The 21,328-nt window shown below is 33.8% G+C and overlaps 1 protein-coding gene across 1 annotated transcript in view; it reads left to right on the top strand.

Annotated features, from left to right (window-relative positions):
* LOC130445061 (tyrosine kinase receptor Cad96Ca) overlaps nucleotides 1-21,328 on the top strand; it is a 33,081-nt gene continuing 11,753 nt past the window's right edge. Inside the window, exons 1-4 of the mRNA XM_056780550.1 lie at nucleotides 1-365; nucleotides 11,531-11,772; nucleotides 18,448-19,056; nucleotides 19,623-19,748. Of these exons, the coding sequence (XP_056636528.1) occupies nucleotides 311-365; nucleotides 11,531-11,772; nucleotides 18,448-19,056; nucleotides 19,623-19,748 (1,032 nt within the window). The 5' untranslated portion in view covers nucleotides 1-310. The remainder of the gene's footprint in view (nucleotides 366-11,530; nucleotides 11,773-18,447; nucleotides 19,057-19,622; nucleotides 19,749-21,328) is intronic.

Below are 21,328 nucleotides of genomic sequence, written 5' to 3'. Positions count from 1 at the left end.
ATTTTTCAGTAGTTGCCGTGGTTTGGCGGTAACGCAGTTTAGTGAGTACGGAGATTTTTTAATAAAATAAGGAAGTTATCATATTTCGTGCAAATGTATCGGTAATAATATTCTTAGTACTCTTGAATGAAAACATTTTTGAGTTAAATTTCTATGTAATCATAATGAAACGACGAAAAATATCAGAGATATCAATACTGCATTAAAAACGAAACCTTTAATTTTGTGTTTGGGTGTGTGGTGTGGTTATATCTACCTCAGGAAAAATTTACTGGCGGAAACGTTTAGATTTCAAAAGTGTTGTTCAAAAATGTGTTGGAATATCTATTTTGTACTACTTTCTTTTGCTTCGCTACCGATGAAAGGTGAGTTGAGAAAGCATAACCGATGTTTGTAATAAATACTTTTTATTATAATAAATGTAGACTCGAATGACTAACTAGAATGAAAGTTATTGCTGGAAATAAAATTCGAACTTGAATGAAGCTTAAATCTCTTTTCTATTACACAGGCCTACAAAAAAAATCTTTTTTTGGGTGCCTAGTATTTCTGAGCTGATTTTAACTATATTATTATTGCTGAATCTAAATATGAAAGCAGTTTTTCTGTATCAGCTCTAGATTTTAAGATAAATACTTTCAAGTATGAGTGCTGTAAAATTTATACAGGGATTGATTCTTGTATATTTTCCTTATAGTCAGTCTTCTTTTATAACAAATTGAATTTAAAATGATATTTATGAAATAACTTATTATTATTTTAAAAAATAATTATTTTTTTAATTCATTTATTACAAAAAGAAGACTAACAATATGAGGTATATAACTGATTGGTTGACAAACTGTTAACAAGTGGGATTTAATCCTACTTATTAGTGTCATCCAGTTAGTTCCATAGAAATCCGGAGCTGTCTAGTATCTGAAGTGACCTTCAAAACTTCAACTGCAGTTGAGAGTTGAGGTTAGTTTGTGAATTCCCGCGGTGCAGATAGAGCTTCGTATGAAATTTCTCTTTAGTAACGAGTTGTTGAAAAGTAAATCTAAAACGTAGATTGTTAATGTGAATTGCTGTATTTGTGTCCTTGAATAGAAATAAAATGAGTTCGAGTAGAAGAAGCTGTGTACATCATCCTGATATTTTTTGTTACATATGCGGAGATTACACGTTACTGGAAAACAGAAAAACTATTAGTGACATTGTAAAGAGGGCTTATCTTGGATATTTTGATGTTAAGCTTGGTGATCAGGATAAAACATAGGCACCACATATTGTCTGTAAAACTTGTACAGAGCATTTACGACAGTGGAATACCGAGAAAAGTCTGAAATTCGGAGTACCAATGGTTTGGAGAGAACCAAAAAATCACTTCGGTGACTACTATTTCTGCCTAGTAAATATTACTGGAATCAATCGGAAAAGCCGTAACAAGTGGACTATCCCTCACTCAGAAGAAGTGCCAATTCCAACTTTTTACCAGCTACCAGAACTCTGTGAGGACACATATTGTCTCTCTGATCAGAATTCTGACACTACTGAAGGTGACAGTGATTTTGAAACGATATCATCAATTTCTCAATGTTTCAACCAAGATGAGTTAAATGACCTCACTAGAGATCTCAACCTGTCAAAAGAAGCTTCTGAATTACTGGCTTCCAAGTTGAAGGAAAAAAATTTACTTGAACCAGGAACGAAAATTACATTTTACCGCACAAGGGAGAAAGATCTTTTTTCTCTGAAGAACCAAATATTGTATTTTGCCATGCTATTAGAGAACTCCCGGTAAAAGTGGGTCTTCCTGAATATTTTCCGGATGATTGGCACCTATTTATTGACAGCTCAAAGCGAAGTTTGAAATGTGTTCTTCTACATAATGGGAAAAAATATGGCTCAATACCAATTGCTCACTCAACGAAAATGAGAGAGCAATATGACATCATAGCTTTGGTTTTGGAAAAAATAAAGTATCATGAACACCAATGGGTGATTTGTGTAGACTTAAAAATGGTAAACTTTCTCCTTGGACAGCAAAGTGGCCACACCAAGTATCCTTGTTTCTCGTGCCTCTGGGATAGCAGAGACAAAACGCAACACTGGGTTAGAAAAGAGTGGCCTAGGAGAGAAAACATGGATGTTGGGGAAAAGAATATCATCAATGATCCTTTAGTTCCACGAGAGAAAATCATCTTTCCACCAATGCATATCAAGCTGGGTCTAATGAAGCATTTTGTAAAGGCTCTTGTTAAGAATTGATCACGCTTTGCTTATATAGGGAAAAAATGCCTCAGCTGAGTAAATAGAAAATTAAAGCAGAAATATTTGATGGCCCACAAATAAGTAGGTGATTAAAGACCTTGACTTCGTAAATTCAATGATTGAGATTGAACAAAAAGCCTGGAATTCATTTATTTCAGTTGTCCAAAATTTTCTGGGTAAACGCAAAGCAGAAAACTATGTTGAATTAGTCAATGAGTTGCTGAATAATTTCAGATCACTTGGGTGCAACATGAGCATTAAGGTACACTATTTACACAACCACTTAGACCGTTTTCCTGATAATTTAGGCGACATCAGTGAGGAGCAAGGTGAAAGATTTCACCAAGATATAAAATATATGGAGGATCGCTATCAAGGAAAATGGGATACTCACATGATGGCAGATTAATATTGGTCTTTAAAACAAAACGGGATTGTTCTAAAATACATTCAAGAATGTCACGTAAAAGAAGTTTCCGAAATGTTTAGTGAGTAATTGGTTTAAATGATGAATTTTTCTGTTTTCTATTGTATATAATAAATAATATCTGTAATATCTGAGTAATATAATAAAAATTCCTTGTTTAATTTGTTTCCTCAAACCATAGTTTTTCTTTTAAAATAGTGTAATGATGAATAATTCACAAAAATGTTGATATCTTAAAAATTCGAGCAGATATGCAAAAACTAATAGCATATTTGCATTCAGGGCATCAAATTCATAAGAAATTACCTCCAAAATCTTCGGCACCAAAACCACTATTGACCAGTGTTATAAATATTGATTCTTAAAATGTTTTGTTTGAAAAGTAATCACCCAATCATTCAATGAATTTTTATTTGTTAATTCATTTCGTATTATCTCCAAAATTAGTTAGATATGCGAGAAATTTGGTGAAAATTGTAATACATCTTGTGATTTATAATCGTATTCTACTTCTAATATTCAACAAAACAATCAAGAATAATATTATTTAATAAAAAATTATTGTAAGAATATATGTAACTGCGTAACCCAGAATTTTCTTGAAAAATTATTTATTCATCATTTCCGATAGCATTTTTTAACGCCAAACTTGATTTGAATGAGTTTTGCTAATTGAATAATTTTTCATACTTTCGTAATTTTGTAATTGTGCTGGATACACCTCATCAAAAATTGAAATTATTCTTACTTATGGAAAATTGTTTAGTGAAAATGGTTTCGTCGTTAATAAAAAAAGAAATGAAGGAGTATGTCTCACGAATCATTAAGAGAAGCCTCACAGTTATATATAAATTCCAACCTTATAAAATGCAAAATGTTTCACAACGTTTGGACGACAATTTCGTCACAAGAATTCGATTATGTAAAAAATTAATTGAGACTATTGCACTTTATCATAATGTTTGTAGTCTATTCAATATCATCCGTTTTTATTAGTTTTCAGGTGTAATATTATCCCTTGTTACAGGTTAATATATATCTTCGTATACGATTTTTGAATTATTATCTCCCATATCTATGTTGACATTGAACTTCATCTGTTTATTTCCTAGTGAAATCCAGTTTTTAAACTAAGGTCTTTATTTTCCTTTGACGCATGTACGTTTATTATACTATTTTCGGTTTTTATTATAACCTAAATTGTCTGATATTGTCTCAAAATGTATTATATGTTGGATTAGCATTTATTTTCAATGAACTTTGTTTCAAAACATTCATCGTAGTTTCCAATGTTTAAAAAAGTCTATTTCCATATTTTTTATGGTATTCATTTGCTTCATTTTCTGTTAGACTAAAATGTTATGTAATATATTTTCTTATAATCTCTAGAGTTTTTAAAGCCAATACAAACAGTTCTTCTATAATCCAGGTTAAAATTTCAAAACGTTTCCCCCCCTTTTGTTTCCCAATTTTTAATCATTTCTTGTCCTTTTCTGATATAACCTCGTGGCTATAAATAACGCACCACCCCTTATTTAATATCAAAACCTAAAGTGTTAATCTTTTGGTTTTTTTTTCTTTTACAAAAAGTTAAAGTATCTCTAATGTTAGCGATAAAATGTAACACTGTTTTTGTGGTTTTTTAAAATTTTGTATTATGCTTATTTTAATGTTTCTTTCATTCTATTGTTGTACTAACTTGTGGACAGCAGTAATTTAAGGCAATCAAGGTGTGTTACACTCGAGACTAGTTAAACAAAAAATGGGACAAAGTTATCGTAAAGTGGCAAATCTGTTTGGCGTACACCACACAACCATTGGCAGATTGATGCAAAGATTTTGAGAAACTGGTTCACGTTCTAGGAGGTCTGGACATGGACGTCCTTCAGTTTTAACTTTTCGAGATGACCGTTTTGCAATTAAATTGAGTTAAGAAATCAGTCAATGACAAGTGTCGAGCTCAACAGCCTTTTACGAGAAGTACGAAATGTAAATATCGTGCCAGGCAGCATCGTGTTGCTAGACTATATTTAGATTGGAATTTAGAAAATTGGTGCCAAGTTTTATTTACTGATGAGATAACAATCAGTCTTAGAGGTCCAGACCGACATTATCAAATTTGAAGACGGCGAGGAGAAAGATTTGCGCAGTCTTGTATCATTCCCAAGGAGCCGTTCCAAGGAGGATCTATCATGTTTTGAGAAGGAATTTGTTTTGATGCCCGCGCAGAATTAGTGTCTCTTCCTAGACCCGCCCTCAACGCAGTAAGATACATAACTGACATTCTTGGAAATCACGTCGTTCCGTTTGGGCCATTTTTGGTGATGATTTTCGCTTAATGCATGATACTGCTAGACCACACGTTGCGGCAGATCCTCTGAATTACCTAAACTAAGTAGGAATTCATACTCTGGACTGGCCACCAAGAAGTCCAGATATGAATCCTATCGAGCATTTCTGGAACAATTTAAAACGCCGCATTCGTCGTCGAAATTCATCTCCTCAAAATTTATAAGAGCTTGAGCAAGTGGCATTAGAGGAATAGAAGAACATACCTCAAGAAGTGATACGGCACCTAATTGAAAGCATGCCCAGGAGAATGTTTTTAAAAAAGGAACATTATTGTTTAGAAAGCAAGTTTTATTTTTAAGAAAATTTGGTTTTATTGCAACGTTTTCTTTCTTTGTTTCTTATTATTGAGTCAAAATGATTGAGAAGAAGTTAGACAATAGCAATATTAAGTAAAATTTATTAAACAAAAAAATATTTTCAGAAATCGGGGTAGTGCGTTTTTTTGACCACGAGTGTATTTACGTATCGCTATTTAACCCTCAGCGTTGCTGAATCATTATATATTTCACTATCCCAACATTTGTTGCTACTGCTGGTTCTTTGTACCTGTTTTCTTATTTCTGAGTAACATGGATTAGTTTCTTTTTATTTTATTTTATTCCCACTCGTCGTCATCTGTCTTAAATTTGCTAAATTTTGTTACATTCCTTTTGTCCTTCTCTGAAACCTTTCTTAATGTATATTGTACTTTCCCATCTTCTTTGCTTATATCGTTATTAATATGAGTTCTTCATATTTCTCAGGTTATTTTTGTCGACAAGTGACCTATGCGTATAATTTTAATTTTAGCACATGTCCAAGTTTTCTGATTCTTATTTAATTTTCATATTCAGTAGTAGATTTCATTTAATCATATGACGCAATCTTCTCTATCTTGCTAATCATCAAACCCCTTGTGTTAATGAAAATATTACTTCTGTCTGAACGTGTAGTAATAACTTTACCTATTACTTATCACTTGAGTATTCAATTTAATTTAAATTTCCATTTTTTTTGGGATAATCGAGTATGATCATATTTGAAAATGTAGAATTTTCTCGTCTTTTCATTGTTAATGACTTTCGTTCTGCTTATGTTTGTGTTAATCATCTACACATCTACGATAATTCGTCATTATTATTTTATTAAAACCGTTATCTCCGAGCTATCCCACATACCAAATAGTTTACCACTACTCTGTTTAACATTCAAACAATCAAAAGAAGGACTACAGACGCGTCACCACTGTAGTGAAACAAGTGAAAGTTACCAATAACAGATTTTATGGACTTTTGTTGAATCTCAAGGTCACTTAGAAGGTCCGGTATTCATTTATAAAACGTGGTGTGTTCATTATAAATCACAAACAAATTAATTCAGATAAAATTTGGGTTTTTTTTTAATAACACTTGTGTCGGTTTGTTCTGGATAGAACCAATTTGGATTTCAATTTAATATTGGGGTTTTTGAGAATGTGAAGAGTCTGTGGATACAGGGTGTTTCTAAGTTAGTTCGACAAAATTAAGAAGTGATTGCTCGTATGAAATTAATATGAGTTTCCGAGATATCACCTTAAAAGGTGACTAAAATAGGTTTTTTTTTTTAATTTCAGTAATGCTAGAAACTTGAAATTGGGTAATTTTTGTGTACTCACAAAGGACTAACAACGGGTACTTTTTCAATATTCCTGCTTCAATACGGGGTTGAAAGTAGCAGCAGCCCTTACTTTATTTTATATTAAAAAACTTTGCTTCAAGATGAAGTTTCTTGAAATACAATTATAAATCAAAATCCTTGTTTTTTAGAATTTTTTTTATTCTTAAATTTTTTTCCCAAAATCAATAGTTCCAGAGAACAAAAAATAAGCACTAATCATAATCAAATCATAATATTTTCCAGTAAATTGAGTTGAAAACACTAAAGATGTAGAGAATGTCATACGATTCCAACATATTCAACCTCTTTTACCTTGAGATTTTCCTTAATGACTAAGATTTTGTGAATGGTTAACACACGAAAAGCAACAAAAACCTCAATTTTTCAGATTGTATTGTTTAAAGACTAGGTACACTAGCACACACACACTAGGCAGACTACAATTTCCATGAGATTATGGAGCACCATTTTAACCCTCGGAAGACCAAGCTACTTTTGGTTTCATGTTGTACCAAGGCTGGATAAAAAGTGCTACGAACTATTTAGTGTGTACTACCGCTTTTTATAGATTGTAAATTATTATGTATAAATAACAAAAACGTTTACATTTGCTACCAATTATTGAAGTTTTTGGAATTTTTTTTTGGTGATTTCTGCAACAGCAAAAATGCATCGACCTGTTGTTCCTGCCTCTGGAGCTGCATTCGAATGTTGTTCAGAACGATTTTGTCCATTTATATTTTCTGATCTTTGCTCAACCAATGTTATTACATGACCAAGTCCTAGTTGTTGTAAGTAGATTAGCCTCCGATTTGTTTTGTTGCTATTCCAAGCTGGTATGCTTTCAATAAACATTGTGAAGGCATTAAATTACGTAATATCAATTAGAGTGAAAAATAAAGACATTGGCCAACTTCTTTTCGACTCCTACATTAGTTGAGTTATAAAATAAGTGCACGTCAACTCAGCATTGATTTTTGCGTCGGAATGTTGAGTAGATAAAAACATAAGCACCTTTTTTGGTTTTTCACGAGGGATGTATGATACTAATGTAACGGGTGGTTGCCTTGATGCAGGATCAGTAAGCGCAAAAACATTTGAATGCAGTTCTCTTTTTTTGTGAATTTTAACTCCTCTTGTTGAATCTATACTATCGTGGGATAGTAGTCTTGTTCTTCTAAGTATTGAAATTAATGTACCCTTTTCTTTTACCAAGCTAGCCGTATAGCCGCTAGTAGCATAAAATTTTAGGGTTGTTAATCACCCCCGCTATGCGCAGATCGAATAATATGTTTAAAATGTGTCCTCTTCAAAAGCAAAATCGACGTGTCCGAAATTTTTGAATTTAATTACAAAAAAGGAGAAAAGCTAGGTGCAAACTTTTCGTTGGACCACCCTGTATGGTATTGAACCTGGAACCGTCATAACAAACATAAGCTGCTGATCTGCAATTCAACAAATATTTTATTGCTGAGTTACATATTTTCAGTTTATAATTGCATTCATTTTTTTGAGTATAAGATCGATCAATAATTAATATTGTACACTGTAATTTTAATTGTTAATGGTGTCGTTTTGCTGTTCAAATAAATTATCTTTCTAAAAAGTGACTTTTGTGGCAGTAACTTTCATATGACACTATAAGAAATATATCTCAAATTTTTGAATGTGTAGGGTACTCCATGACACGTAGCCTACATTTATAAATTTTGGTTAGAGATGGTTATTTCCATCAATTATTATGAATTGTATTACATTTTAGTTTTTTACTTCTCTCCACTCAATTTATTGAAAAAATTATAAATATTGGATTTTTATTTTTTTGTCTTTGCAGTTATTGTTTTTGGAAAAAAAATATTTTTATATAAAACTATGATTTCCAAGTTTTGATATAAAATAAAATAAGGGTTAATTTCACCCTTGTATAATGTAACAGACATATTGAAAAAATACCCATAGTTAGTCCTTTGCAAGTCCACAAAAAATACAGAATTTTAAGTTTCCAGCTTCTCTGAAAATTTCAGTCACCACTTTTTAATCTGGGGAAAGGGGTGGGCTAAAAAATTTTGTTATGAGAAAGACTCATCCTAATTTCTTACAAGTAATCACCTCATGAATTTTGTCACATAAATTTAGCAGAAATAATAGTGTATAGTGTTTAAATTAATAAAGGACGTAAGAGACAGTGTTTATAAATTCACCCCATGAATAGGAATTGTGTAAATAAATAAGAAAAACATGACATTGATGCCAGGTGCGGGGTATTGTAAATAAATAGTGTCAGAAACATGATTAAGAGACTTGTTTCAAAGTGGCTCTGGTAAGTGACGGATTTGATCCAGAAACTTTCTATTCAAAGACGAGTCGTCCACCTTAATCTCGCCAATTTCTAAAATGATATTTCAATTATGAGGAATGATATTTCGGCCAATATTGACGAAAAAATTTTTACCACGAATGACGATATTTCGACTATGAAGAACGATATTACAGCTAATATCGACGAGAAGGTTTTGACCATGAAGGACGACATTTCCGCCGAATATTTATCACTAAAACCGACATTGCCGCTGAGACGAAAATTTCATCTCTAAAATCGGATATCGAGAACAAAATAAGAACGATGGATGAGAAAATATGAAAGTTAGAGAAAAAGATTGCGAATTAGAGAAGAAAATCGAGAGAAATCCTGCAAAATATAAACACTAATCAAGATCAAGGGCAACGACAGTTTTACATGAGGCAAGGCATCAACGTTCGACGGCAAGACGTCTTGGACAAATTACGTTCTACAGTTTGAGGTAGCCGATAGGGTGAATAATTGATTCGATAAAGAAAAAGTAGTAGATGTATTCCAAACGATACCTCTTGAAGAAACTAACTTCGTTCAGCTAAAGAAGGTTGGACATGCGATATGGTAAAATAATATAGAGCATTTGTACCAATCCAATGTTCGGACATCCAGATATTTATTAATGTCCTGCGCGACCATGACGTCCAGAGGGCGCTTCGTTTAGTCCATCTGAAAACTTTGGTAGATGCCCTGACTGCTGCTCTTGAATATGATGCAGCCACGAAGGCTTTGGAATATAATGAGAATAGAACTATAAAAGAAGAAGGTGACGAGAAAAAACTGGTCCAGATCGTCAACTTACTGAAAGTTATGGTTAACAAGAAACTAAGGAAGAGCAAATATCGGAATTGTAGCAAGCCAGTGCAGGGCATGCACGCAGATCGTGTAAGCGTCCAAGAACTTCCGAAAACAACAAAGTCGTCTAGTCAGAGGTGAAACTAGGACGAGTTACCTACAAGGAGGCAGCACCGACCCAGGATTGCAACCATCTCTCTTACTACAGTGATCACCTTGTCTGGACCTTATACCCAACAGTCTTGTCCGACGCAATAAAGCCGAAACTTAGAAAGCCGTAGTTTCAAGAACTACAGTTAACGAAGAATGGTTACCCACAAGTATCAAAGAAGATCAGGAGAATGATGCTCACCTAAAAATTAATCGGCAATGGAAGGAAAAAAATCGGCGACTTATCTGGCAAGATTTTCACCGGCACTAGCTCAGCACTAGCATATTGAGCTCAGTGAGACTCCTTTGTGTTGGAAAGGGGGGCATTTTGAAAATAATCATAGAGAACGATGTACGAGAGTAGCCGACGTACTGAAGAAGATATACGTTAGTCCATGAAGGGGCATCTGGAAATGAAGAAAACACTTCAGCGAGTTCGTTGAAGGGTTTTGAAGGATTTTGAAGGTTTTATTAAATAAACAGCTCCAACGATGTGAAAGACTGGTCCAAGAAATGTACGACTTGTGCTATGAAATGGCATAGTACTACTAAACTGAACAAAAAATAGCAGTTTGGAATAAGAAAATACTAAATGGATATATTATTGAATTATTCCATCTCTCAGGCATTTATTCTAATTTATCCATTCTCTTATGGTTATCTCCCGCCGTATTTAATAATTTCTGCTAGTATCTCCTACACTCTTAAGTTTTTCAAATTTTCCAAGATTACTTCATCTGTTGGTTCCTTCACGAGACCCACATTTTTTCCTCTTTCAGTGCTCTCTCTTATTTATTCAGCACTCTCTCATTATCCCTTATATAAGATTCTTTGCAACTAACTGTGCCCTTTTGTGATTTATTGACCTCTTGGTGAAAATTTCCAAGCTCTCAGTTTTTAGAGTATTATTAAATATTTTGTAGTTTATTGCGCATGTACATTCTCTTCTTTTACCTTTTGATTTATTCTTCTCGGTCTCCTGGGTTTCTCTTCTGGAACCCACTGTAACTCACTATAAGTGTTTGAAACGAGTAAGGTACGTATGGTTCCTATTAACAACTCGATTTTTGCACAGCTTATGCGAATCATACTGACTGCGCCAATTACGTTTATTTTAATTGAAATAGTTTTTCGAAAAAGCAGAAAAAAAGTCTTATGAAAGTTACAAAACACTGAACTGCAGATATGATCTGCGTCAAATACATTGCAACTGAAAACTTGCCTGAAAAACTTACGGTACGATCGAACCCAGTATCTTGGATGAACGGTTTTTAAAAGTAAATTTATAGTTTAGAACGTTGATATCTCTCCCATTCAGTATTTTTTACTAACTACTACAGATAGTGACTTGTTATTCCTCTCGATTGGTCAACAATTAACAACAATAAAGTTGCTTAGGTGGCACCTGATTGTATACATAAAACGTATTAGAGCTAACAAAAATAATAAACCCATTTTGAGGTCTATTTGCGAGGCTCAAACAAATCATTTGTGATAAAAAATAAGCAATAGAATGAATATGTCGGAGAAAATCTCGTTATAATTGAAGATGTTTTTTTTTTCAGGAAATACCCAGCTAGCTGACAATACACCACCTTCAGTTTGGTTAGCAGACAGAAATTGGAACCTCCGTGAAAATGAAACAGTCGGTACTAAAATATCACAAGCACATGGAGATGATACTGACGATGAAGTTCTTACTTATAGTCTCGAACCAATATCATTTGATGGTAAATACGTGAGACTACCATTCAGAATTGACAACGAAACTGGCACAGTATATTTGAACGAATCCTTGGTTGGCAGAGTGAGTATTGTTCATTATACGATTTATCAAGTTGATCTCATTTATACAGGGTGCGCCAGAGACATTTCCTTATTTGAAACGTCAATAAAAACAAAAGTACTTCAGATATTTTTTTAATTATTTTTTTTTATTTGAGAATACAATGTCTTAAGTTTTTTTTCATTCAGTGCTGAATATGACATCTGTCAAATGATGTCCGCGATTGTGTATACACCGATTTAGGCGATTTCGGAAGTTCATCTCCACTCTTAACAGCATATCAATGGCATCACAAATGTTGCTCTTCAAGTGAGCAATGATCCGTGGTCGATTGTTATAAACCAGTGATTCCAAATAACCTCATAAATAAAAATCGCATGGAGACAAATCTGGAGAGCGTGCTGGCCATGCGAGATCACCTCTGAGAGAGATGAGGCGACCGGGAAAATGTTGTCGCAACAAATCCATTGGGCCTCGTGCTGTGTGTGCTCTAGCTCCTTCTTGCTGAAACCACACGTTCCTAACGTTCATTTATTCATGTTACTGTAACGAGCTGCATTCACGGTAACTACACACGTTCGTTTTCTTCAAAAACATTAGGACCAATTATTCCCATTACCGATATCGCACACCAGACAGTAACTCGTTCGCAATGAAGTGGCTTCTGGTGAAGTTTGCGCGGATTTCCGCCACTCCAATAACGCATGTTTCGTTTGTTGCCCGAAATGTGAAGCCTCGTCACCGAAAAAAACGACCGAATCTTCAGGCAGGTTGTCAAGCTGCACTTCACATGCGTTTTGACGAGCAACAAAATCGCGTTCAGTCAATTCTTGTAACCCACTACAGAATTGAATTACGGCCAGGAACAAGTCTGGGAAGAGGAATTTCAAAACGAGTGCGGAAAGTACGTTGTGTGGAAACAATTGGCGATTGTTAGAAAAGTAACTCTCAACGGCGAATGCCCGTTGCTCTCTCGACTAGAACATAATGGCAACTCATTAGAGGGAGGACAAACTTGGAGACTTCGGATGCGCTCCCCTCCTCTAGTTCCCCAACTCACCGCTTGGAAGTTTTTTCAAAAAGAAAGTTTCTTTGGCACACTCTGTATAAAACAAAGCTTATCATTTACTAGCGTTTCACAAGATCCGAAATAAGGCAAAACTAAAATAATAACTTTTTAAATCCTCGTGTGTTGAAATGCTACTAGGTCAACCGTAATGTTTGTAGAAAGTTATACAACGTCTAAACTTATGATTACATAGTTGGTAAGTAGCTGATAGTTTTGAAAAACAATGCAAAATCAAAAGAATACTTTACGAAAAACATGTTTTATTGTATGCCAGTGTAAGTTTATGGGTGACGAATTGTCCAATTTTTCCGTTGGGTGATTCTATGGATAAAATGATTGGACGTAGGCTTAAGGTTTCTTAATTAATTTTTGGTAAGCCATGAAATTTTGTAATTATAGAGGAGCTTTCTATTTTCGTTCAAATATTTCCTGACCAATACTTGATTTTTTTGGTATTATTGAGTTGGGATTATTTCACATTACCTTTCTCAGTTTTTTTCTATTATTTCCGGACGTTCTTTTAGAAAATTTTTGCATTTCTGTAAATTTTTTTGTGAAATAGTTATTTATATGCCAAGGACTGAAAGTGCTACTTTGTTGGACGAGTCTGAAAATTGCGAGACGAGCGAAGCGAGGCGAGCATCAGACGAGTACATTACAGAAACTCCGTTTTGTTCGTGTAACGTTATTCGATTATAAGAGTTTTCAATAATTTGAAATTTATCAAACTTAAAGCACGATAATAGCACCTTCTTCTAACGACTTTGTTGACCATTTGATCGACCAATTTGTTGACCACTTTCTAGTCTACCAGCTTTTCGATAATTATCTTCTTGTTTACCACTTCCTCGTTGGTGACCGCTTCCTTGTTGATCACCTTCTTGTCCACCACTCGTTTTCTGATTACATTTCTGTTGACCATTTCCTTTTTGATCCTCTCTTTCATGAATACCCCCCTGTTGATTATTTTTCTGTTGACTACTTCCTCTTCTACCACTTCCATGGTGACTATCTCCATGTTGACTACTCCCATGTCGACCACTTCTATGGTCACCACCTTTATGTTGATTACCTCCATGTTGACCACCTCTATGTAAACCACCTACATGTTATTGAGCACCTTTTCTTTGTTCATCACTTCCTTCACCTACTTGTTGACCACTCCTTGTTGACCACCTTCATGTTTATCACTTGACAGGTGTCGTTCTACTTCTGGAGAACCATCCAGAAAACCTTTGTCAATTTTGAAACCACTTTCCATATGAAGTCCATGACCAAAGATAGCAATACGGTTGTTTTCAAATATATCGAAAATATTGGTAGTTTGTAAATATCCTACGAAGAGCAATAGGACAATCTGAAATAAAAAAACTATTATTTGGAATAAAGGGTGGGGGGTGGAATTTCATTATTAGACAATTGCAGTATTCAAACTAGGTATTACTGAATTTCGTTATAAACTAATGACGACGTTGTGAATGTTAAATAATATTTTATTAAAGGCCAGAAATTGGACCGAATTGATTGTTGCTAATAAATTGAAAGTGCCCGTCTATATATCCATTTGAACATTCTCAAGTTAAACAGCTGTATACAGGATGGCGCAATATTGTATCATTTTTTTTTCGTGAGGAAAACGGTGCGTAGCCGGGGGAGCCTAGCGTGATTGGATAGTTGCACTCGTGGAGTTTTAGTAGCCATGCCATGCCATGCAAGCTTCGAGTACAAATTCAATTGAAATATGGATTAAGCGTTTTAAAGAGATCGATTCCACGTTTAAACCACCAACAAAAGGTCGTCCAAGAACGTCCAGGACCACAGACAATATTGATAGGGTGAGGGAGTCAGTACGAAAAAATCCGCATTTGTATACTCGGAAGCGATCGGCGGTTTTAAACTTGTCGCTACGAAGTTTACAGCGAATTTTGAAGTTGGATCTTAAACTGCATCCTTATAAGCTCCAGTTAACAAAGGAATTAAAAAGTACCGACTTTGGAACAAGGTTGAAAACTGCTGAAGAAATGCTTAATCGATTTTGAACTTTTGACAACATCCTTTCTTCAGATGAGGCTCATTTTTATTTAAATGGTTTCGTAAGCCGACAAAATTATCGTTATTGGACCGAAAAAATCCAAAAATGAAACATCACAAACCGCTGCATAGTCCGAAAGTTGCGGTATGGGCAGCAATCTCAAACAAAGGAATTATTGGCCCTTTTGAAGATTTACGAGTACGAAACATCACCGTTAACACCGACTGCTATGTTGCGATGTTAGAGGGATATTTGTCTCCAGAACAAGAATAGCGAATACGAGACAGAGCGACCTCTCACACATCAAATTACTCTATATGGCGGCTGTGAGGCAGATGTTTCCTACGAGACTAATTTCCAAATGAGGTGATATCCCTTGGCTTCCACGTAGCCCTGATTTGACTCCTCTTGATTTTTTTGTGGGAAACACCTCGAAAATAAAGTCTAAATGAACAATCCCAGAAACATCAGGCAGCTAAAGGAAAATATCCGCCAAGAAATGACAGCAAACACAATAGATTTATTTTTTTTTCACAAATTTACATTCGCGTTTAGAGGAGTGCCGTCTTCGAGATGGCCATCATTTAGATGATGTTATTTTTAAAGAATAAACTTCATTGATTTCCCTAATCAACATATCTTTTATTTCAACAATACATTCTGTATTTATTTTTTTAGCCTATACCTAATAAATGCACGTTCTATTGTGCCACCCTGTATTATGGTTTTATTTTTTTTCATTATTGCTCATATAATATAAATACGTAATATACGTATGTTATTAAACGATGCTCAATTTATTTACTTTGTTTGGCATTTGTTCATTAAATTTTATCAAACTTAGAAAAACGTTCCTGAATTGATGGTTTTCCGAAACTTCTGACTAACAAGCAAAATTATAGGAAAAGTTCTGAGCTCTGCCCTGTAAAATTTTATTAATATACAAACTATGCAGCAGCATACACTAAGACGAATCATTATAGCTTGTTGTAAGTTTTTTTTTTGCATAAAACCAATCTTGACATCCGCAACCTTGGTAATTTTAAGCCCAATATTTAACATTTTTTGTTGTTGTTCGTATTTCCATATAAAAATTTTTTCATTGTACCATATTATCATCATTATAATCTTTGAAGTTAATTTCGAACCAGCTGAATCTACAATTATCAAATTATATGGAACCAAAACGTTCTAGTATATAAATACTTGAATCAAAATTTTTTTAAAGAATATATAGTATCAAAAGTTAAATATTATATTGATTTTGAAGATTCCTTACATAAAAAACACCGTTATAAATAAATCCAAAGGTCGTCAATTCAAATTTCTATCAACGAAAGTGAAATATGCCAAATAACAAAACGTGATCGGAAACCCGTGAAAGCACTTTTCAATATTACTCCAACTAAAATGGTTTCAAATAATATATTATTAGACATTATTATATTAAAAGCACTATAATTTTCAGGTCTATAGACTCTTTTTCAAAATATGAACAGTTATATATATATTAATCTCTGCTCAATGTATAGAAAGTTAATAATTTATTTAGATAATGCACGCATCATTGCACACAGGAAAATATAACATCAGGACAAAATTCAGAAATAGCTTAGATTTATTATGAATTGAACATATAATCAGACAAATTGAAACAAGAAACAGATATCAACCCCAAATAATATAATTCGTAAACAGAAATAATGAAACTGCAAAAATTGTTAAACGTTATACGGCTGCCAAAGGAACCTATTCAAGATATCAAATAATTATTACTATAATCTAAATATTTATACGGTATACTTGACCTTCAAGTGCAATATCACAATCTTACTTATTTCAAAGATATCTTAGATGAAATTTTAATTATTTATAATGTAATATTAGATATTATTGAAACTGTAGAGATTTTTTAGATGTTCTGCAATTTAAAAACATTACATCCCAGTATTTTGTAGATTGTTTTGGAGAATCATTTGGCGTTACAACGACTCTGCACCTATACCTAGAAAATATTTTATACAAGACTCTACATCTTATTATTCTGCTTCCAAAATACATCCTCCCAAAGAAGGCTATTTTTTGGGGCTCTTGTGTCTCACTTCCCTAGGTCTCAGTACTACGGTTTCAAGGTACTTAAGGCTTTTAGCGAAATAGGCAGGACGTTTCCAAAGTAGATGCTCTGCTGTTTCTATGGCTTATTCGCAGAATCTGCAATTGTCGTCCTCTGCCAAGCCCATTGTATTAAATTGGTATTTGACAGGGCAGTAACCTGCCAGAAGACCAACCATCAGTTTCATTTCGTTTCTGGTCATCACGTCTTTAGGCTTCTTGGCTAATATGATTATGAATCTTTTTAATTGTCTAAGATATGGTGTGTTTTTCCAGTAAGACTCCTTTTAAACCTTTAGCCATTCGTTCAGTTCGATATTGAAGTGGGATATCGTAAGACCATATAAGGTTCTAGGTATGGAGTCGTTGACCATTTTTGTCGATGATGTTTGCTTCTTTATTTCCTTGTATACCCTGGTGGCCTGGAAGCCACATTAGGGTGACTTTGTTTCTATTAACTATTGTTTTCAGAGTTTGTTTTGTTTGCTCTCTCATATTAGTTATAATGTGCACTTAATAGCTTCAAGACCTTCAAGGCTCCTTGGCTATCTGAGAGAATGTAAATGTGCTTTTAAGAGATGTTTCTATCCTGAGCACATTAGTTTATTTTTAGCAACTGTACCTGAAAAAATGGTGAGCGATGTTCATAGAGGAATCGAGAGTTTGTATTGGGGTCCAGAAATATCCAGCTTCTTGCGTTAGCTTTCAAGCGTCTGTGTACCAGAGCGATACATTTCGAGTTTGCGGAAGATTTTTATTGACCCATGATTGGCTATCGTTAGTTAACACTTCGAATGGAGCATCTTTGTCCAATAATCTAAGCATTTGGTCCTTTGTATTTATGTTGGTTTCCGTTTTTGCATTGGATGTGTCCTGGTAGTTTTTTTATTTCTATTATGACTGATCTATGTAACTTTGTCAATTTTTTGTGCCAGAAGTGATTTGTGTCGGCTCCTGGACTTTCCAGACATTAAATTGATAATATTGATAAGTTTTCGGTTCATATATTTATACTCTGATTTTATCTATATTGCTGGGATTTTGATAATGATCATTCCAGAAGTTTTTTATATCCAATTTTCTGTGTGCTGGGTGGATTTATTCGTGTCACTTTCTCACCAATTTTATTGGAACGCTTATTTGCTTTGGTTGCACTGTGTATCCTGGGATCCTCTATCGTTTATTTTTATACATCATCTTAGTCGTTTTGCGTATAAAACAAGATCATATTTTCTGTTTCATTCTGATATTGATTTTTGGTTATTTTCAATGATTGTGGGGATTTAATTCAGAAAGCTGTTTGATTTATTGCCATAGCTGTATTCAATTGATAGGGTGATGTTCCTTCTTATGATCTGTATTATTATTATGATTATTATTATTATCATTATTCAGTTTGTTTTTGAAGAAGTATATTTCAATTACTTAAAAGGCAGATCTCCAGGGTTATTATCCAGTGTATTTAGAACTGATTTTTTTGCAGGCAGGAGAAAATTTACACCTTTATGTACAAGTAAACGATGGCAAACTCGAAGCAAAAACAGAAGTAAACGTAAATATATTAGCCGCTAATTCTCGTTTTAATCCATCAAGACCGCTTAGGCCTCCTTCGAATGGTATTATAAATTACCCGGGAATGATACACAGATCCGGACAACATCCTCCTATATTAAACTATCCAAATGGCAATCACCAATCTGTGATAAATTATTCACCGTTCATACCAAACCCACCTTACTTTTCAGATATCAGAAATCCTTCAACAAATGATATGAAAAGCACGAATAAAACTACGATATTGAAGCCAGTACTAGTGAAACACGATGAAATTGATAACAGTATTAGTGAAAAAACAAAAGAAACTACCACTACAACGGCGAAAATGATAACAAAAACATTTCTTCAGGACGATATAGAATCTACGAATGAGCTGTTAACATCAGATCTACCAATCAGGTCTACAGAAACACTATCTGGTACTATAATTCCTATAGCAGCAGTGATTGGTGTATTTTTGACCATTGGTGGTATTGCTTTCGTATTTGGAAAGAAAATTTACAATTCTAAGGAAGGAGATGGCAAAGATGACATTGTAAGTATTGTCTATCTATAACTGATAAAGCTTTCCATGACTTCATATTCCACAAACATACAAAATTAATCATTGATTACAAATTTCGTTTCTTAATCAAATATATTTGATACGATTTTATCACTTAATAAACGAAAGTCAGCAAAAAAATTGTCATTGTTCCAACTATATACTAGTTGTAAACACATCCTCTGGTAGTCTGAAGCTCCTGTTAATATATGAAGGAACAGACCTTTGTGTATTTATTTGTCGTCTGTTTCAAAATACATTCTTGGATTCTATAATCAATACAACTTAGACCAATTTCAATTGTTGGATGTTTAGTTTGATATATAAAATGCATGTTTTATTGATTTTCATTGAATTAAAATACTCCAGCCCACAATTTTTATAAATTGCGTTATGTTTTGATAGACACTGAACGACAATTTCATGTAGAAAAATATTTAACTATGATTGGCCGTTAACAATTATTCACGCTTTTTATATAAAAATGATATTGAGAAATTTGATTCAAAAATTGTAGAATTTGGCTTTTAAATTATTATATAGTGACGATTTTACAGCGTAAAGAATTTCCGAACGGAACTGTCGTTCAAGAAGATCCTGGTGTCAATTTGCAGGAATGGAGAAGACCCAGGGCGTCCAGTAATCGTTATGAAGCATGGAACTTGGATGCAGGTCGAATACCGGTAAGATTCCTAATAATTATCCAATTCTTGTTGTTTCTGTACCTCTCCAAATTTATTATTAGCTCAAAGGTGATAAGTAAAAAAGAGTAGTTCATATAAATGCAAAAAAATCAAAATTCTCGTCGAATAAAAAAATTTAGTGTTCAGGCATTGCCTGGACGCGTTCAAGGCAGAATCCTACCATTGATTAGCATGGGCTATAAATCAATGTTTCTCAAAGGTTGTTGCTAATCGCTGGTACGTTTTGTACAAACATTGCTAATCGGGTGTAGATTTTGTCTCCCTATGCGTACTATTGCCAATAGGAGGTAGGATTTGCCTTGACGTTCATTCATGAGCTTGCTGATAGAAAAGGAAAGATATGGTAAAAGGAACAATACAGGCTTTATCATTTTATTATTTATACAAAACATTTTAAATTATTACAGTAACATTTTTATATTTAGTGGACTTCACATTTGGTACATTTTTATTTACATTGAAGGCGAGATTTATTTTCCTTTTTGAGTGTGTTTTTTCACCAGTTGCTGGTCGACGCTTACTGCTTCTAGTTACACCTGGTTTCCTTCTGGAGATGGATCCTTCTTGGATCTGCGTAATACCCAAGAAGTATTAGTTTGGGCAGAAAATTCTGATATCCACTTCACTAGACTTCATAGCGAAAATTTGCTGGAAATTTCAAATCAGTATTCATATTGGAATGTATAATAATAATCAAGAGACACTGACTACACCACGCTAAAAATAAAACAGAAATGCACGACTCACAAAACAAGATAATGCAATAATACGTGTATAGATAAAACATACTGCTGATTAGCAACGTCAAGGCAAATCCTACCTCCTATATAGGAGGTAGGATTTGCCAATATTGGCAATAGTACGCATAGTATTCTCAGGGAGACAAAATCTATCCGCGATTAGCAATGTTTATACAAAACGTACCAGCGATTAGCAACAACCAATGAGAGACCTTAATTTATAGCTTATTGCTAATCAATGGTAGATTCTGCCTAAATGCTGCCTGGACAGCAATGAGTACATAGGCCGCTGAGGTATTAAGAAAACTTCGCTCTGAAGAGAACAGCCAAGAAAGGGACAAAATCGAGAGAAAGTAATTGACGGAAGTCGGAATGGGAAATGCTCCGTATTCGATATACTAAGTAGAACGGCAAGCTCTTAAAATACTTAATAACAAAAACATATACACCAAGCTAATCAGGATTATGGCACGAATTAATTCATTGTTTTGTCATCAGTCCTGATAAGTATGCAAAATTTTTAATAAATCCAATATTTTGAAGTGCTGTATAAACAACACAAAGATTATAAGTTAGTTAAGTGTAAGTGATAAGTTAATTATTATAAAGTAATTAAGTGTAGTGTAAAGTATTTATATAAATCGAGAACGTAAGAGGTAGACACGAATAGGGAAAGTGTAAATAAATAAAAAAACATTACAGTACATTACGAGGATATATTGAAAAATTCTTCGCCTACTATAGAACCAAACAAAATTTCAATGTCAAAATATTTTATTACTCAACATATTCTCCTCTTAATTGGATACATTTATTACA

The sequence above is a fragment of the Diorhabda sublineata genome, chromosome 6 (assembly GCF_026230105.1).
Source record: "Diorhabda sublineata isolate icDioSubl1.1 chromosome 6, icDioSubl1.1, whole genome shotgun sequence".
Lineage (NCBI taxonomy): Eukaryota > Metazoa > Arthropoda > Insecta > Coleoptera > Chrysomelidae > Diorhabda > Diorhabda sublineata.
Note: the sequence above shows the minus strand (reverse complement) of the source record. Positions and strands in the feature narration are given on the sequence as shown.